The 24,346-nt window shown below is 38.0% G+C and overlaps 2 protein-coding genes and 1 long non-coding RNA gene across 9 annotated transcripts in view; 1 reads left to right on the top strand and 2 right to left on the bottom strand.

Annotated features, from left to right (window-relative positions):
- The first annotated feature begins 3,189 nt into the window (after positions 1-3,189).
- Positions 3,190-24,346, top strand: part of LOC139974385 (fibrinogen-like protein A) — a 73,897-nt gene continuing 52,740 nt past the window's right edge. For all 3 annotated transcript variants that reach the window (XM_071981506.1, XM_071981505.1, XM_071981507.1), the window contains exons 1-2: positions 3,190-3,379; positions 10,753-10,821. In XM_071981506.1, coding sequence (XP_071837607.1) covers positions 3,289-3,379; positions 10,753-10,821 — 160 coding nt within the window. In that variant the 5' untranslated portion in view covers positions 3,190-3,288. The remainder of the gene's footprint in view (positions 3,380-10,752; positions 10,822-24,346) is intronic.
- On the bottom strand, positions 5,294-11,572 carry LOC139974387 (uncharacterized). Its single transcript, XR_011795468.1, has 3 exons — positions 11,468-11,572; positions 11,171-11,407; positions 5,294-6,101 (listed from the first exon to the last, which is right to left on the bottom strand). It is a non-coding gene; the product is annotated as an uncharacterized lncRNA (long non-coding RNA).
- Positions 13,624-23,539, bottom strand: LOC139974384 (uncharacterized). Of its 5 annotated transcripts, none has more exons than XM_071981500.1 (6): positions 23,366-23,539; positions 19,483-19,651; positions 16,164-17,158; positions 15,661-15,727; positions 14,540-14,708; positions 13,624-13,806 (listed from the first exon to the last, which is right to left on the bottom strand). In XM_071981500.1, exons 1-6 carry the CDS (start codon positions 23,504-23,506, stop codon positions 13,677-13,679), a joined length of 1,671 nt encoding a protein of 556 aa, XP_071837601.1. In that variant the 5' UTR covers positions 23,507-23,539; the 3' UTR covers positions 13,624-13,676. The 5 variants fall into 5 exon arrangements, with proteins under 5 accessions (XP_071837601.1, XP_071837602.1, XP_071837603.1 ...); XM_071981501.1 differs by having other exon boundaries at positions 19,483-19,738; positions 23,366-23,498; XM_071981502.1 differs by having other exon boundaries at positions 19,483-19,738; positions 23,359-23,480.

The raw sequence follows: 24,346 nt of genomic DNA, 5'->3' as shown, positions 1-24,346 counted from the left end.
CGCCAACCTATGGTGGCTCTACGCTTAGATAGTTTGCCTACAGGCTTCGCCCCTCCCTTGGCAAATTCCTCGCTACGCGCCTGTTCGAATTTGTAACGCAAACAGCAGATATCCCATCATATCAGTGAGCATGAAAATGGCGTTCCAGGATGAAAAGCCTCAAAACTGTCCGACTTGCCTGAAAAAATAACCAAAACTTTTCGCGCGCGAAGCGCGCGTTCAACGTGTTAATGTCAATATCATATAAGCAAGCATCGGTTATTACATCGCATGCCATCATGTACCGTACGGTCCATTCAAATTGCGCAGTATACCGCGGGATGCTAATGTTAACAACGACATGTCTCATGTAGATGTATAAAAAGAATGGAGGTCCAATTATGTCAAAATTCTCTTTTACATTAGTAATGGCGAATTAGGGGCTGCACCCCCGCCGCGCAGTGGCGGAGCGTCCATACGGTCAGGGCGGATGCCCCCCCCCCCCCTCCGACGGACTCAAATGGACTGCTGGAGCCTTTTTCAGCTCTTTACCACTTTTTACTTATTCTAGATTATTGACTTTTTTATTGCGCTCTCATCTACTTCTTGACATTTGTCACATTTTGTTGGTGTAATTTGGCGATGACACCTTATTCTTCGTTTATCTGCAAATTAGCCAGGCCCGGAAAGGGTCATTTCCGGCGATCTAGGAAGTATCTTTACTCAAAATTTTTCTGTACGCTACGCGCCAACCAGTGGTGGCGCTCCGCTTAGATAGTGTCGAAAGCGTCCCTACAGACCATTCTCGCCCCTTCTGACCAATACCCTTAGCTCCGCCACTGCCGCCGCGCCTCCTACGCCTATGTGTGTAGTGTTCGGTTTCGGATATATCTGCTATTTTTTCATTTCCTTCAACCAAGTTTTACAATAGCCGTTATAAGAGGTTTTAATATTTGTACACCAATAAATTAACTGTGTCTGAATTTTCGAAAATTTCTGACCAACAATCTGCATCACACTTCCCTCTACTCGTGCAATTTTGACCGGTCTGTTAGGGGTTGAAGGAAGTTTTTCTATATTGGTTGTCCATAGATGAAATTTTGCACAAAATTATGGGTATGTTTTGAAGTGAGTTTATTCACGAGAAATGTGAAGTTTCAAATTCTGAACAAAAATGGGGCTTAAAACCTTGAAAAGTGGGGCTGACGGGTATTGAGGGCCGCGACGTAGAATCACCTACAAAAGCAAAGACCCACAGGATATGCGATCAGGTCGAACATGATGTGTGCCGGGTTGACAATCTTCAAAAAGGTTATGGATGGAAAAAAAACTTTTAGGAAATACTTGGTTCTCAGGCAAAAAGTGTACATCTGGTTGGTCATTTCAAGCCCGAGAAGTGCCGTTTCCGGTGATCTGGGGGGTATCAAAATAAGAAATTTTCTTGTACGCTGCGCGCCAACCGATGGTGGCGCTCCGCTTAGATAGTAATTCGCGCCCCCCGGGTTTGAAAATCCTGGATACGCGCCTGATTTCTGTATAATATTTTCACTAGTTGGCGTCAAAAGTGTGTGTGTGTGTGGGGGGGGGGGGGGTCGGCTATGCGAGCATGCCACCCCCTATGCACATAACTCCACAACATCAATGCCAGATAAGTCGAGCACGTTTAGAACGTTATAGACGTTTAGTTATAAACGTTTAGAACGTGATAGTCTATTACTACCTTAGGCTGAGTTCTTATACGGACTTACTAACTCTCATCAAACAAACTTATTGTATATATTTTTGGCAGTACCCGAAACAAATATCAGAATATTGCCCAAATTTTCACAGGAATATCTTTTTGCGGGGGGCGGGGGGGCTTCCCCTAGCCTCCTACGCCTATGCCAATAACTTCTCTTTCAGAAATGTGTTTAGGAAGGGTGCTTAGATGCAAAATGGTGCTATCATTTCTACAATTTTAACAAACTTTTGCTAGTGTACACGACTCATTGTGTGTGTGCAAATTTTTAACTCTCCATTTCTTACACTCATCTTAATATCTCCGTCAATGTCATCAAATTTATCATTTCCGATGCTATATGAATATTCAAATTGATATTGAACCAATCATCTTACCGATTGGATCGTATTGTCAGTTACAGTAGTTAACCCTTTTATAGTGTAGTCAATTGGTCCGTTTGTCAAATCCACACAACCTCAAATCAATCTCAATAATAATAATTTATAATAACTTCGTGACGATGACGTTACAAAAAGATTCGCTGTCGCATTGGAAAACGAAAATGTTCCCTTCAAGGGTAATTGAGTCGTGCTCAGGTTTTTTGAGGTAATCATACCTACTGGGTAAACAAGAGTACAGTACTGTACCCTTTCTATGCCCCTACCTAAATCAGTCGGAAGAATTTTGGAATCCTCTTAATGTGGAGTTTTTCATCTTACCCTTCCCCTCTCCCCAGTACAAAACAGTTGTTGCGCCCCTACTGTTAGCTGTAGAACAATAAAGGGCTGATCGGGGTCTGACAGATATCACGTGCAAACTCAAGATTTCCTGATACACTAATATTGTTGTGATATATAAATGGCATTACTGCCATGCTCATTGGTTACCAGAAGTCTCCCCTTACGAACTATATATGCCGATACACATGTGTTTTGCTAAAAACGTCATTTATAGTATTTGGTCACTTTTCAAGAGAATCGTGGTATCCGAGGCGTAGGAAGAAAGTTCAATCGAGGGATGGTAGGAAGGGGTGGGGTGTGGGGGGGGGGGAGTAGAAACCTCGAAGGGCAGCAACAACCAATCATTTTCACAAGACTTGTTTTACAAAGAAGAGAATTCATGCTTCAAATCTTACTAGCTGTGTTCAATCTATCTGCGCATTGAAGGCATAAACAGCCAATTGAGACTAAGCAATTTTCATTGCATATTCAAATTGTCTGGGGTATCGTCTGTAAAACAATCCGGACCACTCATCAGCTTCCAGACTTACATCGTGATCAACTAATTGATATGATGTGAATGCGGAATTGTGTACAACCAGCTCCATATTGTAATCACAATGTTGAACTTGAATATGCATGAAACATTACATACGTCATCCACCATCATGACCAATTAAAAGTCACTATATGGGTGACTTTATTGGACGCTTTATGAAGATTGTAATAAATACTGGCAAACGGTCAGTAATTCTTCATTAGTATCACAGAACGGCAAGACATACATGATACGTACCTACTTACCACAGAAAAAGACACATTTGATAAACTTAGATTGTTTTTCCCTTTCCGCCTCTGGATTTGTTCAAAATGGAGAAAGGAGGATTAAAGCAGTGTCGATCACCTTTATTTATTCATCTTCTGATTGCTGTCATTCTGCTTCTTGGAGGGAGGTCTCAAGGTAGGTTTAATTTTACCAAAATTTACCTTTTTAACAATGATATACAGTAAGTTCCCATGAGTGAACAACAGAAATAGTGTTCTGGGAACAACCATGTCGACATATTTGTATATCTAAATAATAGCCTACAAGTGATTACCTCAGAAATGCATAACGTCACATTTATCTTTTGGGGATGGACCTCCAGATCTCCCACATGACGGAGTTCCCTTCAACGATCCCAAGGTCATACCAGTTATCTTCGTATAAGAAATAAGGTGAAATGTTATATGCTATACTTCCAGCACAATTGGACTGCAGGACTATAAGCCAGCGTTGCCAGTTCCCCTCCCCCCTCCCTGCCCCCTCCAAAAAAAAAACACATTTATGTTGTTCAATCCGACTTAAGGTAGCTATATAGGCCTAGGCTTGGGTAAAAACATTTACCCGTTTCACTCGATATTGCTCATCTAAGAGTCCCCCAACTAAGCTTGCACGGTTTCGTGAAAACCCCAAACCATTTTTTTTTCTTGCAAAAAAACCCGAATCTGGCTCAAAAACCGTTTTTTTTTTTCTCCTTCCCGAATTTCATTGAAAACATTCAAATCTCTGACGGAGGTGTCGCGATCGCTAAGATGCGTAGATATTAAAGTAATACCCCCTCCCGAGAAAATCAATTGCTCTACCCCCATATTCACGCTATTAAGACGTTATATTTTCGGAGATTAGGGCCGAGCGTAAACCCCACTATTACCAATTGGAGATCGTAAAAAAATTCTTTACAATATGATTGGTCCAATAAATTCAGTAGTGGCTGACAAAGTGTTCGAAGGTACCAAATTGCACGAGGCTCTAGCCATGTTCGCGGTGGTGTCTTGGCGGTAAAATAAATTTCTCTTCAAGGATTGAAGAGAATTTGCCGCCTACACTTTCAAGTACAAGTTGAAAAATATTGCTGGCAAAAGCGGGAGTTAAAGGTCGGCAAAGATTATAAATTGTTTACGTTAAAAGGGAAACAAGTATTCATCAACGTAAATGAACAATTAACCAACTGAGAGTCGCCTTGTCTAACGATAATTGATAAGAAGTAGTGAAAGGAAACTTGCCAAGAAAATCTATTAGCGTACAAAGAAAAATTGTCCAACAGCAACATCTGTAATTTCCAGCTATATGCACAACATTTTAACTCCTTTAGTATTCCTTGGCTCAAGCCTGCCTGACGTCAGGTGTATCTGGTGAATAATAGACTGTGATTGGTCTAATGTTACTTTTTGCATCTTTGTTGTTCAACTAACAGAGCCCTGCTCAAATGTTTTCTCACTGCTAGGCCTGTGTTCTGAGCCAGTTGCGTGCGCGGCTGTACATGTCGTATGGTATTGTGGATTGCGCCATGTACGTACCTTTCAAGTTTTAACGACCATTATTTGGACACGAACTTTGCTCAATGTGTTTGAAAAGATTTTCTCCATATCCTCTACTGTTAAATTGAAGTAAAATAATAAGAACAACATAAAGAGGACAAACACGTTGGATATAACAATTAATTTTGAACTGCATCTCGTCATTTGAGTGTGTGTACTTCTCACAACTACTAACGTTGGTCACCAAGGTAAGTCCAATACTACAAATACAAGGTCACCTATAACTGATTCACGCATATAAATTATAAGGGCTACATAGCCTAATGTTAGGCCTAGCTATCCACACTCAACACTGGTATATGGCGTGTGCCAATCGTAGCTGCCAATGTCGTCTAGCAGGAAAGCTTTCGCTTGTTGCAATTTACTTTCACATTGCAAAAAGATCACTAAATAGGAGAAACCAAAGTCAACAAATGATGGATGGAAGCTTTAACTTTTTATTCCAGTATTTGCAGTATTGTATTTTATTAACATTTCGTTTTTTTCGGTTTTCTTAAAATAACAAATAGCCTAGTACCGAAATTCGGTCGGCGGAAACCGGTTTCGGCCGGTACTAAAACCGGTTTACAGTGCAAGCCTACCCTCAGCGAATTGCGAACAAACATAATTCCTACCCACATATATAGGGGCAGTTGTCAAACAAATAACAACAACTTTGTATTTGTTATTTGTTCCCCCGATTTAAAAAAAAAACTTTGGACGGTTGCCTCCCAGAATAATTGGCAGCCCCTGGTATAGGCAATATTATTTGTGTTACAATTCTATTAGGCTAGGCCTATAAACAATAAAGATTCTGGAAACACTTTCTGTATATTTCATGACTTTTCATCCTCTGAGAAGGCATACAAGCCACAATACAATGAAGATGGAAGATAGCATAGCTCCTTTGAAGGAGCCGGGGGTTGATTTCTTCCCCAGACCCCCCTTCCTGAAACCAAAATAAGCCTTATATAATCTTCAAATGGTGCATAACAAGGCGTATCTGGATTAGACTCGGGAGTTAGAACTATGTAGATATATATATATATCAATGGAAGTACCTCCATGATATATCTAAAAGGCATTTCCCCCAACTGATTAAATTAATAATTAAATTAATGGTGGCTGAACTTTTGTTCAAATATGGGCTGGAGTCTTATGAAGGATTTTATGTTGCCCCAGTCCAATGGTCGAGCCTGGGGTGTTCCACAGGTTTCCGCATCTAGCCGTCACAGGTTCCGCGTCTAGCCGTCACAGGTTTCGTGTCTAGATGTCACAGGTTTCTGCTCCTCGGCTTAGCCTTCCTCTTATTTACTATGCAGATGGTGGTGCTCATGAGCCAGCTGATTAAGTAGATATGGGCAGAAAAAGTACACAAGAGTTCTTGTTGATGTTACATACAATGGCTTGATACGAAAGCATGGGTGGTACATGGCTAACTTTTCAACCCATCGGCAAAAAACAAAAAAAGGGGGCGCTATTTCACCTCAATAGTTGTTGAGTACTTTACTGTTCCTACATTTATACAGGAGGGGGCCGGACTATAAAGCGTCACTGAAGTCGAATCCTATATGAATGCAGGTCTGGGGTCCTTCCACAGACAAAAGACCAATGTCACTTAAATACCAAATGGTGTATTCTGAGGCATACGCCTACATAGATTATAATGAAGGTCTAAATAGGAAGATTTAAAGGGCAACCTGTATTTTATAAAGGATCGAGGGGTGCTGCCATGGTGTTATTGAAGCAGACTCTCATGTTTCAGTAGGAGGGTTAGGTGCCTCCTCCAGAAAACCCCCCAAAAAATGAAAAAATCCCCCCTCCTTGTGCATGCCTCTGTACAGAAGAAAAGTATAGAACAGAAATAAAGAATGAAATAACAAAACAGCTACGTGCCTATAGCACTATATAAATGCAGCAAAATAGTATGACTAATTACGTCTAAATGCTTGAAAATGACACCACAAAATAAACGAAGTGGCTGTCTGATGACTTCGATACAAACTCACAATGTAAAGAATTGTTAAGCTATCAAAGTTAGAGTTCCAAAAAAGAAGGAACATTTTATTGTATTTATTAATCATTCGGGCCAACGCATTTATTCTATACTTATATAGACCTAAATTATAATCTAAATATGCTTCAGAATTCAACATTTGATGTTCAATGAGTTATTTTCTTTTATTGAGGTGGACCGCCAGACTACCTTCATAGGAGCAGAAATATGTCAATCTCTTTTCATAACTTGCTCATTGGTTAACAAAAAAATCTTCAAGTTTCCCACTGAAAGGTGTTATAACAAATGTTCGAAGTTAAGAAAAAGAGTCATTTTTGGGGAAAATCCCGGTCGCTAGTGTAATATCCTACAGTATGGAACATACAGCGTACATGGGTATACGTTGGTAAAGATACAAAAAATGAGAGAACTCAATTATAAAAGCAAGCTGGTATTTTGTTGAACTGCCTTCTACATTACAAGAGCAAGTGAACAACTGATATAGAGAGGAAGTAATTTCATATAATGACAAACATGGCATGTATTTGGTGGGACATTTATCTTCATTCATTCCCTATGTTCTTGACATTTAAATTTTATTTCTGTGATCTTTTTACATACATATGATTTGTATAGTGTTATTGTGTTTGCACTTAAATTTCAAAGTGATAAGCTACGATTGTCTTTGCTTATTCCTGGCACCTTGCCAACTTCAGGTTGGCGTCATATTATACTTCTTATTGTTATTGGAGTAGAGCGCGTGGTAATAAATGTACGGAAGCGTAGAAAAGACATATTGATGAGATATTCAACAACTCGCCAATATGAAAAGAAGTTTACAATTGACGTTTTTTCTGGGACGTATGGAGATGATACCAAATCGTTCAAAATCTGAAAATGTATCTTTGTCGAGATACATCTCACCAAAACGTCAAGTTTCCGTTTTTTGTCAGCTTGCAATATAGTCCCTCTTAATACAAGGTTATCTTCGTCTGCCAACGGAATATCCCTTAAATTAACATGGAAACTATGAATTATTTATAATAATAATACTTCATCAAAGGTAGTTATCGCTTCATTCGAAATTCGTAATTTAAATCACCACAGTCATACGAAATGCAATAGCAGGTTGTACAAGGGCAGACTTAGAGCACATTGTCAGTCAAGGATCCCATCTCAAAATCTTGTCCCTAACTCATGATATGGTCGATTGAATGGAACTAATTTCGACTGGTCAAACCCCTCATTCTTCCCTGGGATGGATCACAGTGGCTAGTCTGTGATGTCATTACGGCAAATGTTTTTCAAAACCTTTATTTTTCTATTATAATCTTCTTGTTCATTTATCCTTGATATAGTTAGAATGTTCGCTTAGCTGTCAAGGTTCTCTGTCATTTTAGAATTTCAACAAAATGCAACTGTTTTTTTCTTTAGTAGAAATAATACTTTTCTCTGTAGATACGTTAGTTAAAAATTATCCAGAAAGGCAAAAAAACATTTTCAGTTGGATTGCCATGATCATATCATTGACTCTTTTGTTGCCAGATGCATTCAGAAAGTTCCACTTCGTTTTGTAAATATTCATATCGTCACCTTATAACATACTATGAGGGTGTGGGTTTTCCCTAAGGATGCAGAAATGTCAAGAATTTGTATTAAGCAGACAACTTCAGCCAGTGGAAGATATCCTTCTAAATATTCCTGTATGACGAGATAAGTAAAGTTTTGAAGCTTCTCAATATATAGAAGAAGTAAGTGTACACATAGATCGGCTTAGAGGGGTAGGAGGGGGCACTTGGGGAACTACCCCCACTTTTTTCCAATATAGCAAATGTGCCCAACTGGCAAATAAAATGTGCCCTTTTGATGAAGAACTGTCTTTTTGAATATCTTAAGCCTTTGTTAATTTTAATATATTAAATTAATTATTTAGTTTTAGTCTGTACATGCTATTCTAAAATGGCATCCCACATCTGTTTGTAGCACGGTTAACAATAAACAATCTCAATAAATGAAAATCAATCAATGTTGCAGCTCATTCTACTAGGATATTATTCTATACTTGATGATGCCAAATCCTACTTCTGTGTCTAGAGTGTTGAGGCTATTGATGCATGCCTTGATGTACTACAAAGGAGATTCACTGGAATTACTGCAGGGTCATATACAATACTAACCCATATGGAGGAAATTATAATTCTACATGCAGCAAATGGCATAGCTTTTGAGATATCAGATCAGCTTGTGAAAACAAACACCAGTGACATTGATTTTCCGCAGTTTGATGCACAGCTTAGGTTGTTAAGGGGTACTATTCTTCAGCAATTTCCTGATGTGAAAAGAATTACATCAATGAGCACAATCATTTCTGCTATAGCAGAAACACCCAAATGTCCAACCCTTACTTTCAGAACTTGCAAAATTCATTCATGTATATTTGTTGGCTCATTTAAGTACCGCTTCAGCTGAAAGATCGTTCTCCACACAGCGTCTTCTAAAGAATTATCTGAGAAGCACAATGTCACAAAAGAGATACAATGTCTGATGTTTAAGGATGTACACAACTCTAAGACCGATGACTTGGATTTAACCGAGGTTGCTAAAGACTTTTATTCAAGGAATGAACACAGAAGGATTTTTTTTTGGAAAGTTCTAAATTATGGATGGAGAGAAGTACAGATGTAGGTTGATAGAGTCATGTGCACCATAACAGTATTGATAGCATACTAACACATCAGGCATGAGACTCTTCTGCGGAAACGCGGATTTCCGATTTTTTTTTTTTTCATTTTCGCGTTTTTTTCTCGTAATTCGCGTTTTTTATTATTTTTTATTATTTTTTTTATTAAATTTTTTTTCCGAACATGCTGGACTGTGAAGGGAATTTGACCAGTGGTGGAATCAAGTAGCACAAAGCAAGGACTGTGAATTTGACCAGTGGTGGAATCAAGTAGCACAAAGCAAGCAAAAAAGCCTTTTTTGGTTCAAAAAAGCTAATGGATAGATTATACAAGCAGAAATTCCACACTTTTTTGGCGAGTTACGTGATGTGTTAGATTCCATCTAGAGTCCACCATTTTGCATTTAAGCCCTCCTTACCTGACAAAAAAATTCACCCCTTAAACCCCTCCCCCAGGACGGCGATCGATAAATTTCAGATTTTTTTCCCCGGCTCAGTCTCATCCCTGCATCATATATATTTAAGTTATATAGCCATTGGCCGGCATGTGTATCGGTTTATAGCATAACGAATGGTGGTTATGGAATGAGAAAGTGCCCCTCTGATGTTGTTCCCCCCCCCTGGACTTTTTGGAAGTTTCCTACCCCCTGAATGCTTACCTGTCTATTGCAGCAATAAGGTGGTCCACTACCTGGTTATTTCTCGGACTGAAAACCAAGGGCGTAGGAACCGGGGGGCTGGGGGCGCCAGCCTCTCCCCAGTGAAAAATATGGGGGGCGGAAGTATCATTCCGCCCCCCTGCTTTGCAAGTCAGAAAACCCTTTCTTCATTTCCAAATGAGAAAAATATCTCATTTGGAGCACCAAATTGCATCTAAGGCCAGGTGAAAATGCAAAATTATTTACAAAATGGAGTGGGTGTTGAAGTGTGCTATATTGCACCAAATTGCATCTGAGGCCACCTGGAAATGCAAAAAGTTTACAAAGGGGAGGGGGACACCCCCTCCCCTTAGACCCTCCCCCAGACCGGCCATCAGTCTTCAGCCCCCCCCCCCCACTCAAAAGTACCTTCCTACGCCAATGCTGAAAACGTCATTTAACATGATTTGCTTTAGTTCTCCGTTGTCATAGCATACAAGAAATTCATTTTTTATTTGAAGTTTTCTTTATTTTGATTCAGTTATTTAAAACGATTACATGAATTATACACACTTTAGAAAAGAATTAGAACAATTTCCCGCTTGTAAAATAAAATAAAACTTGTTGATAAATTTATCGTAACTATTCCTGTAATGTTTCATGTGATTCTTGTTCAACAGCTGCTCGTTACAATCCTGGTCCATGCCCAGGGGCAGCACCGAAACCAAATGACCATGTTACAAAAGAAGGTAAGTTCAACAACGAAGCAGTAAACTAAATCTATACACTAACTGTTACAGTTTAGGAAAATTCCACTAGAGTGACGTGCGCAGGATTGGAACTTGATGGGGGGGATTCTGTTACCGATTTAGGAAGAGCTTGACGTTTTATTGAAGCTTTAAACGCATTTGACCCTAAACAATGACAAATTCGTATGCCTAAGCATGGACAAACATTTTAAAAAACTGACTGAATTGCGAACCATAGATCGAGGACTCTTTTAAAATACAATACATTAATTTCTCCACAAACCCTACTGTGCGATCAACAATACAGATACCAATTAAATGCGTAATACGGACAAAAAAATCAACTTACGGGATCGTCCTATTAGTAAATCCCGGATTAACTTGGTCAAACGGCCAGGGACGTAGCAGACAGTAAAACGGCCCTTTGCGGTGTACATATACACAGAAATGTGTCCAAAATGATTTCGTCGAATAAGACGAGAACGGATACACACCGTAATCCTCAGGATACGCTGATATGGCTTAGGCTAAAACGCAACGCCACAAAATATCAGCGTTCCCAGTCTTTAGGCTCATACAAAGAAGCCTAGGCTCATACAAAGAAGCCTAGGCTCATACAAAGAAGCCTAGGCTCATACAAAGAAGCCTGGATAACGGCTAACACACAGAAGCCGAGGAATAAGACGGCGAAGACCGGACGGTGGTGAGACTCACACAGAATGCCTCATCCAACCACACCCCAATCCTTATATACACTGTTAAAAAAAATTCTGTTAAAAAACAGAATTTCTCTGGCAGCAGAGTTTCCAGAAAATGTCTGTTATTTCCAACTGCAGATAATCTATGTAAAATAAACAGTCTAAAACTGTTTTTTATACAGTTTATATCTTTCATTATAACAGTTTTTGTCCGTAAACTTACTGTACGACGACCGTTATTTTACACCATATTCCATGTAAAATAAACAGTCTGAAACTGTTATTTATACAGTTTTTTCCCCCATTATAACAGACTCTATTCGTAAAATTACTGTACGACGACCGTTATATTACACCATATTCTATGTAAAATAAACAGTCTGAAACTGTTATTTATACAGTTTTCCCCCCAATTATAACAGTTTCTGTCCGTAAAATTACTGTATGTCAACCGTTATTTTACACCATATTCTATGTAAAATAAACAGTCTAAAAATGTTATTATACAGTTTTTCTTTGCATTATAAAAGTTTTTATCCGTAAAATTACTATGTGACGGCCGTTATTTTACACTACATTCTATGTAAAATAAACAGTCTGACACCGTTATTTACACAGTTTTTTCTTGCAATATGTAATTTTCTCTGTAAAATAACTGTATTGTGACTTTTAATTTACTGTATCTTTTAGGTAAAGTCTAGTCTTCAATGTTATCTATAGTTTTTTCCTTGCAATAAATGGGTCTTTGTTTGTAAAATTGGCTGTCAGATGGAATTACTATTATCAGTGAGATTATAAAATAAAAAAACAACTTATTGTTCTCTGAAACTTTTATTTACAACTTCAAAACTTGTTAAAACATATTTTTTAATGTCAAAACCTTAAAAGTAATATATAAGACTGAACATCAGAAGGCAATCTCTTATTGATGACTGGGAATTTGCTGGGTGACCCAGCCTTTCTTTTGGAAAAGGTTTTGTTATACAGACGATACTTTCATTGTTTGGAAATATACTGATAAGTCTGTATGTGGCCATATTTGTCTCTTCGGCCACTTCAGGAAATCCTGGATCAGCCACTGAAAGTTTTCACAATTAACTGATCATAAAACACTAAGCTTTGACACCTGCTAGTTCCTCGCCCTTTCTATTGCTCTACAACAAAGTTCCTTTCCCTCTTATTTACAGATGCACTTGAAGTATGCAAAGGTCACTGTATTATGTGACCACAGAAACTTAGGTGTCTTCACTATTCTTTATTTAACTTTATTACAACTATGCTCATTTCATGTATTTTTAAATGTTCTAGCATTATTAAATATATCGCTCATATAACATATTCACTTTAATGGGCATATCAATGTTCACAGAAAATTAATACCTTTAACTGTGGTAACTCCTCTATCGCTGATAAGGATTGTATACTTTTTCTAATTTTCATGACCTTCTTTAGCCGTTTAAGTTCAAAGTGGAAGTTAAAGACAAGGATATGTTACAATACGTAAGAATAAAGATTAACTATTCTGTTAACCAAAGATATTGTAAATCATCTGATCAAAAGATATATAAACAATGATTTGACCTTTGTACCTGGAAATGATTAAAAAAGTTGTCCTTATATTCCTGTGCTTCTGCTGTTGAGTGGAAGGAGCAGTTTTATGAAAAGATTTCATGTCAACATTTAGCAGAGAGATTTTATATTTTGACAACAAAATATAGTTTAGATATCAAGCTTATAGCATTAACAAAATTAACAGAATAACTTGACATCTGAAACTATTATGGATTCAAAACTTTTCTAACATTTGTGAACCTGCTTGGAAGAGTTTCAGAGTTTATGGAGTTATTGGAAAGGTGTCATGATAGCACCAAATAATAGTCTTTAACAATTTTGTCAACAAGTAAAACCTTGTAAATATCCACCAACAAAGTTAAACACAATAGTTTGAACTCTGTATAAATGTTTAACTGTTCATTTGTAAAAGAGACTTCTCTGTAGCTGGAGAGTCTATGGTTCCAGTTAAGGAGGCTCAAGAGGCTCGCTAACATTTTCTCAACTAGGAACACTTTAAATCAACCAAGTGACCTAGATTTATAATCCAAAGTTACCAAATTGTCAGACTAATGTGACCAATCACGGGAAGTGCCTGAAAAGCATTTAGACTGTCCAATCTGACTCAAACTCCTTCAGGTTTCCAACCAAAGCCAAAATTTTTGGGTTGACAGGATAGCTCTTCTTGGATTTGGGGGTCTTTCTTCCCTTTTCTGGATTCAATCCTACAAAGCAGCTGCAAAGAGGAGCAAAATTAGAACTGTGAAGTCATAAAGTTCAAATAAGTTTGCAATTATTAAACCATTTAACAATTAATTTCCCTTGGTCCCAAATTTACACTACAGTATGTCATACATGATAGTAAGATGTGACAACTCAGTTTCCAATTGTATGTGTGCTCACTGGCGTTGATAGGATACCTGTCTTAATTTGCAAGCCTTTGGAATTCAACAGTTTTCTAGGAAATCATGATCTGAAAAGAAGAGCTAATTTGTGAATCCTCTTTTAATTTCAATTTTGTTCAGTTTAAGCTGATACCCTATAGTTGTAACAAATTGTGCAGGTGTTCTCAGTAAGTAACCAAACTCATACATTCCCACCCTTTTTCCAAAATAATAAAACATGCCATTCAACTATTTACACTAACTTTCCATTGGTGAAAATAATGTAAAGGTCATCAATGTTTACAAAAGGTTACCAAAGCTGCTGTTATTCTTGGACCACAACAAATAGTACAAAATAAGTAAATCAGCTGTAACTGAGAACAGAGTATGATTTATTTCAATGATCTGCCTAGGAGTAGAGTTAACTGCAATTTGTTGATTTTTTTCTTTATTGGTACCTTTATGATCGGCTGATCTTTTGAAGGTGGCTAATAATATGCACACACTCTTACATTCCATGTCAAGGGAATGTCCACACAAAATAACATTGGTTAACTATTACTAGGGTACTTTCAGCCTACTCACCGCTGGATAAACTCCATTAAAGTTGCACCTTCAGATGGATACTCAATGTTTAAGATGAAAAACATTGCAAACAGCATGGTCATTGCACTTTCAAAAGTTTGAATGTGGTCATTAACAATAACCATATCTACTGCCAACATAAACTTTCTTCCAGTGTACATGTTTGGACCTGCAAAAAATAAATATCAATTAGAACTATTAAGAGAATGTCCAGTTAAAGTTAATGCCACTGCTATGACTACCACTACTTTACAGTTGCAGCGTGAATATACTCCAACTCGCGTGCACTAATGGGTCATTATTTTTTATTCAATATTTTTATTACCGGTATTCAAGGTTTGTTTCGGATGCACTTGGTATTTCGATATAATCGTTGATGGCAGATTTCAATATTGTCAGTGTGGATATGAAAGAAAAAACAGTTTATCTAATATATCGATTTACTGAGGCACCCTCAGCAACACAAAAATGACATTGAAAATGTTGCAATGGTCAACCAACATGTTTTTCCCACATATGAAGTCAAAAATGGACTATAGTTCTTGAGTTTCATGTTACATGCTGAGCATCAAATGCACACATACATGCTGAATTGATGCAGTAACAGAGTTTTCCCAGTTAAATCTCATATGGACTCATGACTTTGTCTTCCACAGGTGATAGTGCACTATGGGGTGTCATTGACACACTTGCCATCATATAACTTCCTAAGTTTCTCTCATCAAAGATTCCCAAATTTTGACCCCTGTTGATTCAAGTGACCACACCTACATACCACATGAGATCTGTCCAAGATTCCCTTCTTGAGATATCATGTTTACAAAGTATTCAGTTTCACCTCTGTTGACCCCAAATGATCTTTGACCTTTGCCAAAAACAATAGGCTTCTTGTACTCTATCGGGTACACCCACATGCCAACTATGAGATCTGTCTAAGCTTCCTTTCATGAGAAATTGTGTTTACAAGGTAGGCATCACTAAAATACATACACACGCACACATACTCACCATCACAAATTTCAAACGTTACAACTATCATCCAAACCAAAAAGGGAAAAAGAGCAGTGTATATGTACTGGAGGAAATGCATCTTAGAGCAAAATCCTCCAAATGCTTCTCACCTTGAATAATGATGCATGGGGATGTTGACTTCAGATCCTTAGTGATATTCTGCACAGTACTGGTTTCCTGAACATAATGTAAATGTAGGAACAATTAAATTGTTTGGAATACTTATCTTATTATATAGTGGGACAAAACATTCAAGATGCCATCTGGGAAACAGGAGTTTCTTCCAAAGCATAACATAAAACAATGAAACTGAGGGACAATATGTATCCCTGAAATCAAATGATGACAATGGGGAAGATCTTAATTAACTGATGGCATATGATGTACTGAACTTTGGACTTCAGAGTCCCAATACACAACAATTACAGCTGACCTACAAACAGTGAACATCGCAGAGGAAAATCGTTATAAAGTCAATCAACTTGACCAATACATCTACATAACTGTAAGTTTAAGAACGACAAACCAGAGCAAAACACAAAAACACAGACAAATAGTGCTATTCTGAGACTGTTCACAAGCTTAATGATTTATAAAGGTAGCTACTTCTTACCTTTGCAAGGTAGAAAAGATCGTCCCATTTATCTCCAAGGTGATTGCAGAGGAGGAGAATAAGTCCTGGAACATCAGGGGAATGATCACCACTTTCCTTCTTAGCACTCTCCACATCAGCTATTATATTTTGCACCTCCTTCTTCTTCTTTGCTGACACTTGCAGAAACTTCTGAATTCGTGGACTTTTATCTATAAAAGCTGTAGTGAGAACTGGTTTCAGTTTGATGCCCACTAAATCTTCAAAATGTCCCATCATCCCAACCTCTTCAAACAAGAAAGGATATTCATCAAGGAGAGCACATACAGGAACTTGCTGACTGTTTATCTTGGCACGGATGGTTGGAAATACAGTTTTCATGAGGAAAACAACCTCATTGTCATCCCATATGTTAAGTTCATGCATCACCTTTAAGTCATCTATCTTTTTTCTCTGCGTGTCTCGATCCTCCCCTTCAGGTAGGTCCTCTGGTTGCCAGTTTTTGCAGCCATATGAGGTGCTGAGTTTACGCTTCTTTGTTAGTGCTTCATTCTGTTCACCCTCTACAAACAGGGGGTAACCAACATTTAGGTGAAGTTTGCCTCTATTGACATTGCTCATACGGTTTTCCAACTGTGTAAGAAGGGATGCATATCCACTACCAACAACAAGTCCTTCAATGTCATCTTTAAAGGGTTCTGGAAACTCACGAACGATCTTCTGTGCAATAATAGAAAGGTGCTTTCGTCCTGGACTTGACTCAACTTTCATTATGTCATTGCATAATATTCTGATCATTTCACGCCGATCTTTGGGAGTGGGTCTCTGTTTCTTCTGGAGTGATTTTGTAAGGCTCTTAGGCATTTTATCCCAATCAACTTTATATGACTCTGCCCAATCTGCAATTACCGCTGCTGGACTTGATCCTGCTGAACTGGGCACCCAGCTGCAGCCTGGTGAACTGGCCACAGAGTCGGGTTCAGATGATTGTGAAGATTCTGATCCAAGCAACTTTTCTTTAAGAATGAAAATATGTCACATCAATGAAAGTAGATGATATGAAATGAATAAACAACCTTGATAAATTATTTCCTGATAACAGACATTTATTGCATTAAGGTACTAGTTTTTTGGACACTCACAGAACATCAGCATTTACACAACAAACAGGGGCAGCACTCAAGCTCGCAATCTATCGAATCAAGCATATCTTCAATTGGCAACAGGGGCATTCTCTGACACGTCTGTTTAGGTTGCTGTGGCCGAGAAGATAAAGGCGGTGGCATTTGAAGCAATGAGGCTTAGCAATCGGGAGGTTCGGGGTTCGATTCCCGGCCGGGTCATAGTAAGGTGGGTTTTTCAACCAAGAGCAATCTACGGTTTTCCCATCTGAAATGACTTTCTAAATTGAAAAGATTCCAAATTTGAGTTAAAATGTTGAATTGGAAGCCACCCGACGTGTAAGTTGTAATTCATAAGCCCTTGCGGTCTTCTCCCACATTTGTGGTCGCTTAAGCGTTGTAAAAATAACTGCTGATTATTATTATTATTATTATTATATTATTACTATATTATATTATTATTATATTATATATATTATTATATTATATTATTATTATATTCAGGGTTTTCGTTAGTAGCCGGGACCCGGGTCAAATGACCCGCTTACTGCACGTACATGACCCGGCTACTTTGCGCCGCTCAGTAAAAAAAAAAAAAAATTAAAAAAAATTAAAAAAAAAAAAAAAATGACGAAAAAAATCGAGAGGAATAAATACCCACAACCAGATCAGGTGTGATTGAAACTGTCACAGCAGTTAACTGTTGGTAAAAACTACAAGAAGTTGAACATTAGTAGTATGGTCGAGGAGATGAGGCCGAGGGGTGGGTGAGAGTAGAGGTAGGCGAAGGGCTTCTCTTGACATACAAATTGTTGCTCAACAGAGATAAAAGCTGAATAAAAAACAGAAGGTTCTATCACAGACCTAGTTGGGTATTTTTTGGCAGTAAAATCCTACTCACTTTGTAGGTACCGTAGACCTACTATCATTTTGTTATGATCGCACTTCATTTAATGCAGCAAGTGCGTCACACCCTTGCTAAGTTCCGTTCAGTGGCATAGCTACCTCCCTAGGCTCCATGACCCGAGTGTTAATAAAAAAATTCAGGAGAAAAAAAGAAAAATAGGACAGAAGAAAGGGGTGATTGGGAGGGGGCAATATCATTGACCAAACAACTGTATATTGAACCATTTTGCATCTAGAGACTTTTTAAATTGCAATTTTCCGGCTTAGACCCCTCCCCCATGTCCGCGTACAGACAGTCCCGTCTACTTTTCAACTTGACCCACCTACTTCATTTCTTAACAAAAACCCTGTATATTATTATTATATTATTATTATTATTATATATTATTATTATTATTATATTATAGGTTAAGTCGCTGCTTGTTTGTTGACGTAGGCAATGGCTTTGTACACATGTACACACCGTACCGTATGCCGTATGGACCTTGTGCATAAGCATCGGACAAGGCTTGCTTTATAGTTTGTTAAGTTGTCAAGGTGTATTCTTATACTGTATGGAAAGCAAGCCATTGCCACAGTTCTCTGCATCTTTCAATCAGTATAGCCGAAGTGTGAAATTATTTGGGCAATTTTTGTTGATTATTGGATACAAGTGTTTTTGGGGCAAAGTAACACTCATACATATCAAATTGTTGCGTCAATGGCATTATTTGGTCACTGCAGACGTTTGCGTAGTGCCCGCTTATTTGGACCCCAAAGTGGGGGCCAAGTATGATCCCAGAGTTGAGGTACCCCATACTACTCCATAGTGGTTGTTTTTCAAGGTGACCTTTAGCCTTGTCATACTCCCATATGAACTTCAACATACTCTACAAACAACATAGAACGTATGTTCTATGTTTAATTTGAATTAAAAAGAAGGGTTTCCTCTTTTCTTGATGATAAATATTTTAGTTTGGGTATGTGGTGTATCATTTCAGTAGTTTGACCTGGTGTTTTCTGTGTGTTCTATTTGCTCACTACTTGAAAACTACTTAAAAAAATTCAAATCTAATGTATAATACTAATAATTAACCAGAAAATTTTCTTTAGAGAATTACAAAAATGCTAATGATGTACTATGTGACCAGTTTCCTTATTCAATTTGTGGTACCAGCAACTGTCTTAGACAATAAGAGAAACTTCTGTGTATCACATGTACTTACTATTTAGACATTTTTCCATCTCCTCTTGTAACTTACTTCTTAACCTCCCCTTTCCTCAAAAAAAGGAGGATAATCATATTTAGAAAGTGCAATTATATTTCTGCTTACCTGCCTTGTTTGCCCATGCTAGTAACAGCTTTCTCCTCTGTATTGGCTTCAGTACACTGGAAAGGTCATCATCAGTGATCAGCTTGAGATCGCACACACTTTCCACACCAGCAGCCAGGAGCTGTTCAACTACTTTGTCCACCATTTCAAGTGGCAGTGAAGGAAGATGCTGCATTATGGATGAAGCAACATCTTCAAGACAAATCGTATCATCTGATTGTTCTGACACGCTCATTTTAACAAGAGAACCTCAGACCTGAGTAATGGAAGTGAAGGTTTTAGTTCCTTCTCAATTCAGAATAATTCATATGCCACATTTGCTTACTATAAGTTTCTTTGTAAGGCCCATTATATACTCCTAGTTGTTCCATAATTGAGCTTGCACTCAAACATAGTTCTTTAAATGGAAGGCACTTTACATGTAAACACAAAGCCTTAATTAGATATTAATTGATAATTATTTCCTAACTTTACAACAGTTTTTCTGCAGTAATATCAACAAATGCATAAGCTATTTAACAAGTACATGTATGTAATGCTTCAAGTTCATTAGCATGGTTCTAAGAGAAGATGATACATTGCACCATCTTAAGTCAATGAAAATACGCCCCAGTTGTATAGAATTTGCCACTTACATGCCTATAAAAGCACTGCAGCTAATGGCTTATGCTTTAGTGAAAGCAAAAGCCTTCCTCTCACAAAATATGCCGGCAATGGAAAATAATCAGCAAGCTTAGAAATCTGCACACAAGACACTATATTCAAAGGCTGCAAACAGTAAACTCCAGTAGTGTGATTGAATGATCCACTGTGCATCTTTACGACAAGGTACACAATATTTTGCCTTTCAACAACTGCAAACAAAATGCAACCCAATTTAAGACTTGAAAAGCATGTATCAGAACACTGACATATTACAAAGAAACCCTTCTGGTAAGAAGTGCCAAACATCTGAACTCTGTCACTGATAACAGAATCATCAAACTTTACATTTGCTGCCTGCAAAGCATGCTTTATTTCAGGCATGAAACATTCTATGTTGAGGGATGTGGCATTTTCAATAACCAATCTATCAGGATATATTTTCCCTGAGCTGTTATAAGCTTGAAAGTACTGGTGTTGATTTGCTAAAGACTGTGTAACATTGATGAAATTTTGTGCAGATCTGGCACAACGTTTGAAATAGGAGTGCTTACTTTCGAAGCGTAGAGTCCACACTCTCATTAATGGTCCAAACTTAATAATTAAATCTGGATAGTGGCTCAGGAAATGATGTTTTGGTCTGAGGGGAGTATCAGCAAAGAGTCGTATTCTCTCAGTCAAGTATTCCTCCATTATCACCCTTAAATATGCAAGTTGCTCATGTGAAATCTTTGGAGAACACACATACTCAACAACTTCTCGTAAAAGAAGAAAGAGTCTCCATACAAGGTCATTATGATCTTTAACATATGCACTCAAAATAATTGGAAGAAGTCTCAAAAGGTTCCAGTTTTCAACGGCCTGACCACCTAAGCGGTTACCTGATAAATTTACAAATGCAGGTTTATTGTTTGCATCGCGTCCTTGAAATTTAAACTGTACCCACATTATATTCAAATCTGCATATGTGAACCAATGTTTTTGTTTAATCCAGTATTGAATAAACATGGCTACATCGTAATCAACAACTCCTTCAAACAAGTCGTGCCCCAGGCATGGTGGCAAACCAGGTGCACACACATGAAAATACCTCAAAGAATTAAAACATGAATTAAATTTAATTCCTTGATGATGATTTTCTTCATGATCTTCAAGGTGTGCAATGCAAGAATCATACTCCTCCTTGGTTCTAGGCTTCCCAACTGCATATGGTGCGTTACATTTGAAGTCATGTGAAGTTATTAAACAGTAGCGGCACATGTTAGTTCCTGAAAAATTCTCAATGAAACCCCCAATACAATGGGAACCTAAATTATCCCCTAATATACAAGACAGCGCACCTTTCCAGACCACCCCGTCATTTGTTTCTATTCCAACTTCCTCTAATGTTTTCAAATCATTTATCACTCTCTCAAAAACCTTCTGCTGCCCAAAGACCTTAAAATCAACTTCTTTACACAAAAACACAAGCTGCATTGCATCAACAACAGATCTGTACTCAGGTTGGATGTTTCCAAGTGTAAAGTACATTGCTAGTATTTTGTGTTTTTTTCTTGCCGACCCAAGTGGGTTTACAATTTCAAATGAGTCTTGATAGAGAATGATGGATAAAGATCTTTCACAACTTTGAAACAAACTATTTTTTTTAAAAACTGTACCATCCACTATGTCAGTAAGAACAGATGAGTCTTCACTTTGGTGCCTACTTTGACATTGTCCCAACACAAAATCATCTGAAAGGTGCAACTGAATGCTCTCCTTGATTGGAATGTAATGATAGTAATGCATTTTTTGTGCTGAATCTCTCCCTAGTGATATTGCAATTGGAGCAACAAACTTGAATGCTGATTTATAGTACTCTTTTCTACAGTGCTGCGTTCTGAGTTTTCCTTTACAACTATCAACAGCAATCCATGCATCTATCTCATTCATATAATCGGCTACACATTTGATACGTTCTTCTGCTAAACCCTCATCTCTCAATTTTTGAGTAATTTTCAAAACCTGATCTTGTTGACATAAACTGTGAATAGTTTGAAGCTCCTCAACAATCATTTGAATTGTTTGTGATGGAACAAGTTGTTTTGCCTGAAGTTTCAGAAGAAACAAGGCAAAATTTTGTTGAAATTGAAGCCTAGACTGACCTGTTTCTTGCGCCCTACCTTGGCAATTGTTACTGTTTTCGAAATCACAGCTTATGTCATTTTCACGGACAAATCTATCAGTCTCTGTAGACACATCAAAGCAGTTAGTGTCTAGAGGTATATCTTGATCCAAAGAGCAATGATCACGAGTAGAAAGTTTGTATTTATCCAAAATGTTTACAGCTCCCCAGTTTCTGTGACGTGACAAATGTGCTGTAAATGAACTGGTTTTTGAAAAATCTCTTTTGCACTTCTTATATGGACAAGATACAATTTGGCCTTTTCTTATATGTGCTTTTAAGTGTGCCAAATATGAGGACAGATCTGTGAGTTCTTTTTGACAGATTTCATACGTACAAATCAATGACAGGTTAACTGACTGAAGATTTGCTGCAACTGCTGTTTGCTTTTGAAGATGGCGGTGATACCTAGTCACATGAATCTTCATTGCAGCAAAAGTTGATAGGGTATAGCCACAATTAACAAAACAACATGGAAATCTCACTCGAGGTATATTCCTATGGGAACTCACATGATCAACATAGCTACGGATAGTAGCTGTTAGTGTATTGCATATTTTACAGGTGTACATTTCTGCCCTGCTTCACTATTGATTGGAGCTAATCAAAACTGATCATTTGAAAGAAACATGAATTATGCCTTTTCAAATTCAGTCATGTTCTAAAAGGCTAATTAACCTTTGCTAATCTAAAGACTTCATATTACATGCCACATGAGAGCCAATATCATCCATGTATGTAGGCTATCAGCACCAATTAACTTACAAGTTACAATGTACCCACCCTTATAATATTATATCATATTAACCTAAACAACATGAAGCAAGGCTAAGCTTCACACGCACATATCAAAATGCACGGTAGGGCGACGATAGGTTGTCTAATACAGCGCCAGTGTTTCTATAGTGATAGTCTAACTCTTAATTATCGTTCGTCTAGTCTACGTTATAGGCACTGGGCCCTACGGTTATAACTAAAATATAAACTAACTTTTTGTTATGACCAGACTTTCAAAGTTGTTTTGTTGATAATAATAATGCAAATGTAGCATATGGTTCAAATAAATTTACCACTCACGTCTGACGAAGTACTCAATGAAGTCTTGTTCTGGTGTGGAAATGTGCGTAGCCTACTGGACAGCAACGGCAGTTGTTTTCCTCTCGTGTCGACGTACTTTGAAGCGCTGTAGTATTGTATTGTGCAATCTATACACTTCATACGTACGTTAATGCGAGATCCGATCAATCATAATGTACAGAACAGCGCAGCATGTACTGGACGTTCATCGCGCCAACTTGGGTCATGTGACTGCATGCTGGACTGTAGCCAAGTTTTCCGGGAAAGCCAACGGCAGCCGACCATATATCAAAATAATTCCCGCCTGTGCGCGAGACGTCATCGCTGTTACAGACACGTTGACGCCAATCATCGAGCTAGACCGGCTGGGTCGAATGGGAGAAGGTGTTGAGGGGGGGGGGGGTGGTGGTTCAGATGAATGAAATGACATTTGCTGAACTAGACATATTTAACAACATTTTGATACGTTCGGTGACCCATTTAGCTATAAATAGCTGCATGTGTGACCGTACATTGAGCACACGGAATTGTCATCGGTTCATGTTGTACTGACAATACAAGTTAACATTAAAACAATGAATTAGACTACATCTTGAAGGCTGGGCATTGTATTCTTGGCAGCTCACATCAGTAATTGTTTTGATAGGATTTCGGAAGTTGTATACTCCTTAAACAAACGGTAAACTAATTGGAACAGTACCATCTATGTCGTTTTCATTAGTTAACACGTTAGGCATTTACAAGTAATTCGTTACTAAAACTCTTGAAATGGTTAGATTTCACATATTTGACCTACAGACCCTTCAAGGTTATCTTTCACATTGTTTTCGTTCGCTGGACAATTAAGGGTCATTGATGAGCCTCACGGGGGTGGGGGTTGTTGCTCAAATGTAAGTTTATGTAACACTAAGGCAGAAAACGACTGTAGGGACAAAGTTAACTGGTAATTGTGGGTTGGATCATGGAGCTATCGGTAATAGC

The sequence above is a fragment of the Apostichopus japonicus genome, chromosome 9 (genome assembly GCF_037975245.1).
Source record: "Apostichopus japonicus isolate 1M-3 chromosome 9, ASM3797524v1, whole genome shotgun sequence".
Taxonomy (NCBI): domain Eukaryota; kingdom Metazoa; phylum Echinodermata; class Holothuroidea; order Aspidochirotida; family Stichopodidae; genus Apostichopus; species Apostichopus japonicus.
The sequence above is the reverse complement of the archived record's forward strand: the minus strand, read 5'-3'. Positions and strand labels throughout refer to the sequence as shown.

Coding starts and splice junctions, on each gene's coding strand:
- LOC139974384 (XM_071981500.1), bottom strand. CDS start 23,506: ATGAAGTGTATAGATTGCACAATACAATACTACAGCGCTTCAAAGTAC. Junction 19,652..23,365: donor CATTGAGTACTTCGTCAGAC/GTGAGTGGTAAA, acceptor TCCATAATGCAG/CATCTTCCTTCACTGCCACT. Junction 17,159..19,482: donor AGCATGGGCAAACAAGGCAG/GTAAGCAGAAAT, acceptor TCATTCTTAAAG/AAAAGTTGCTTGGATCAGAA.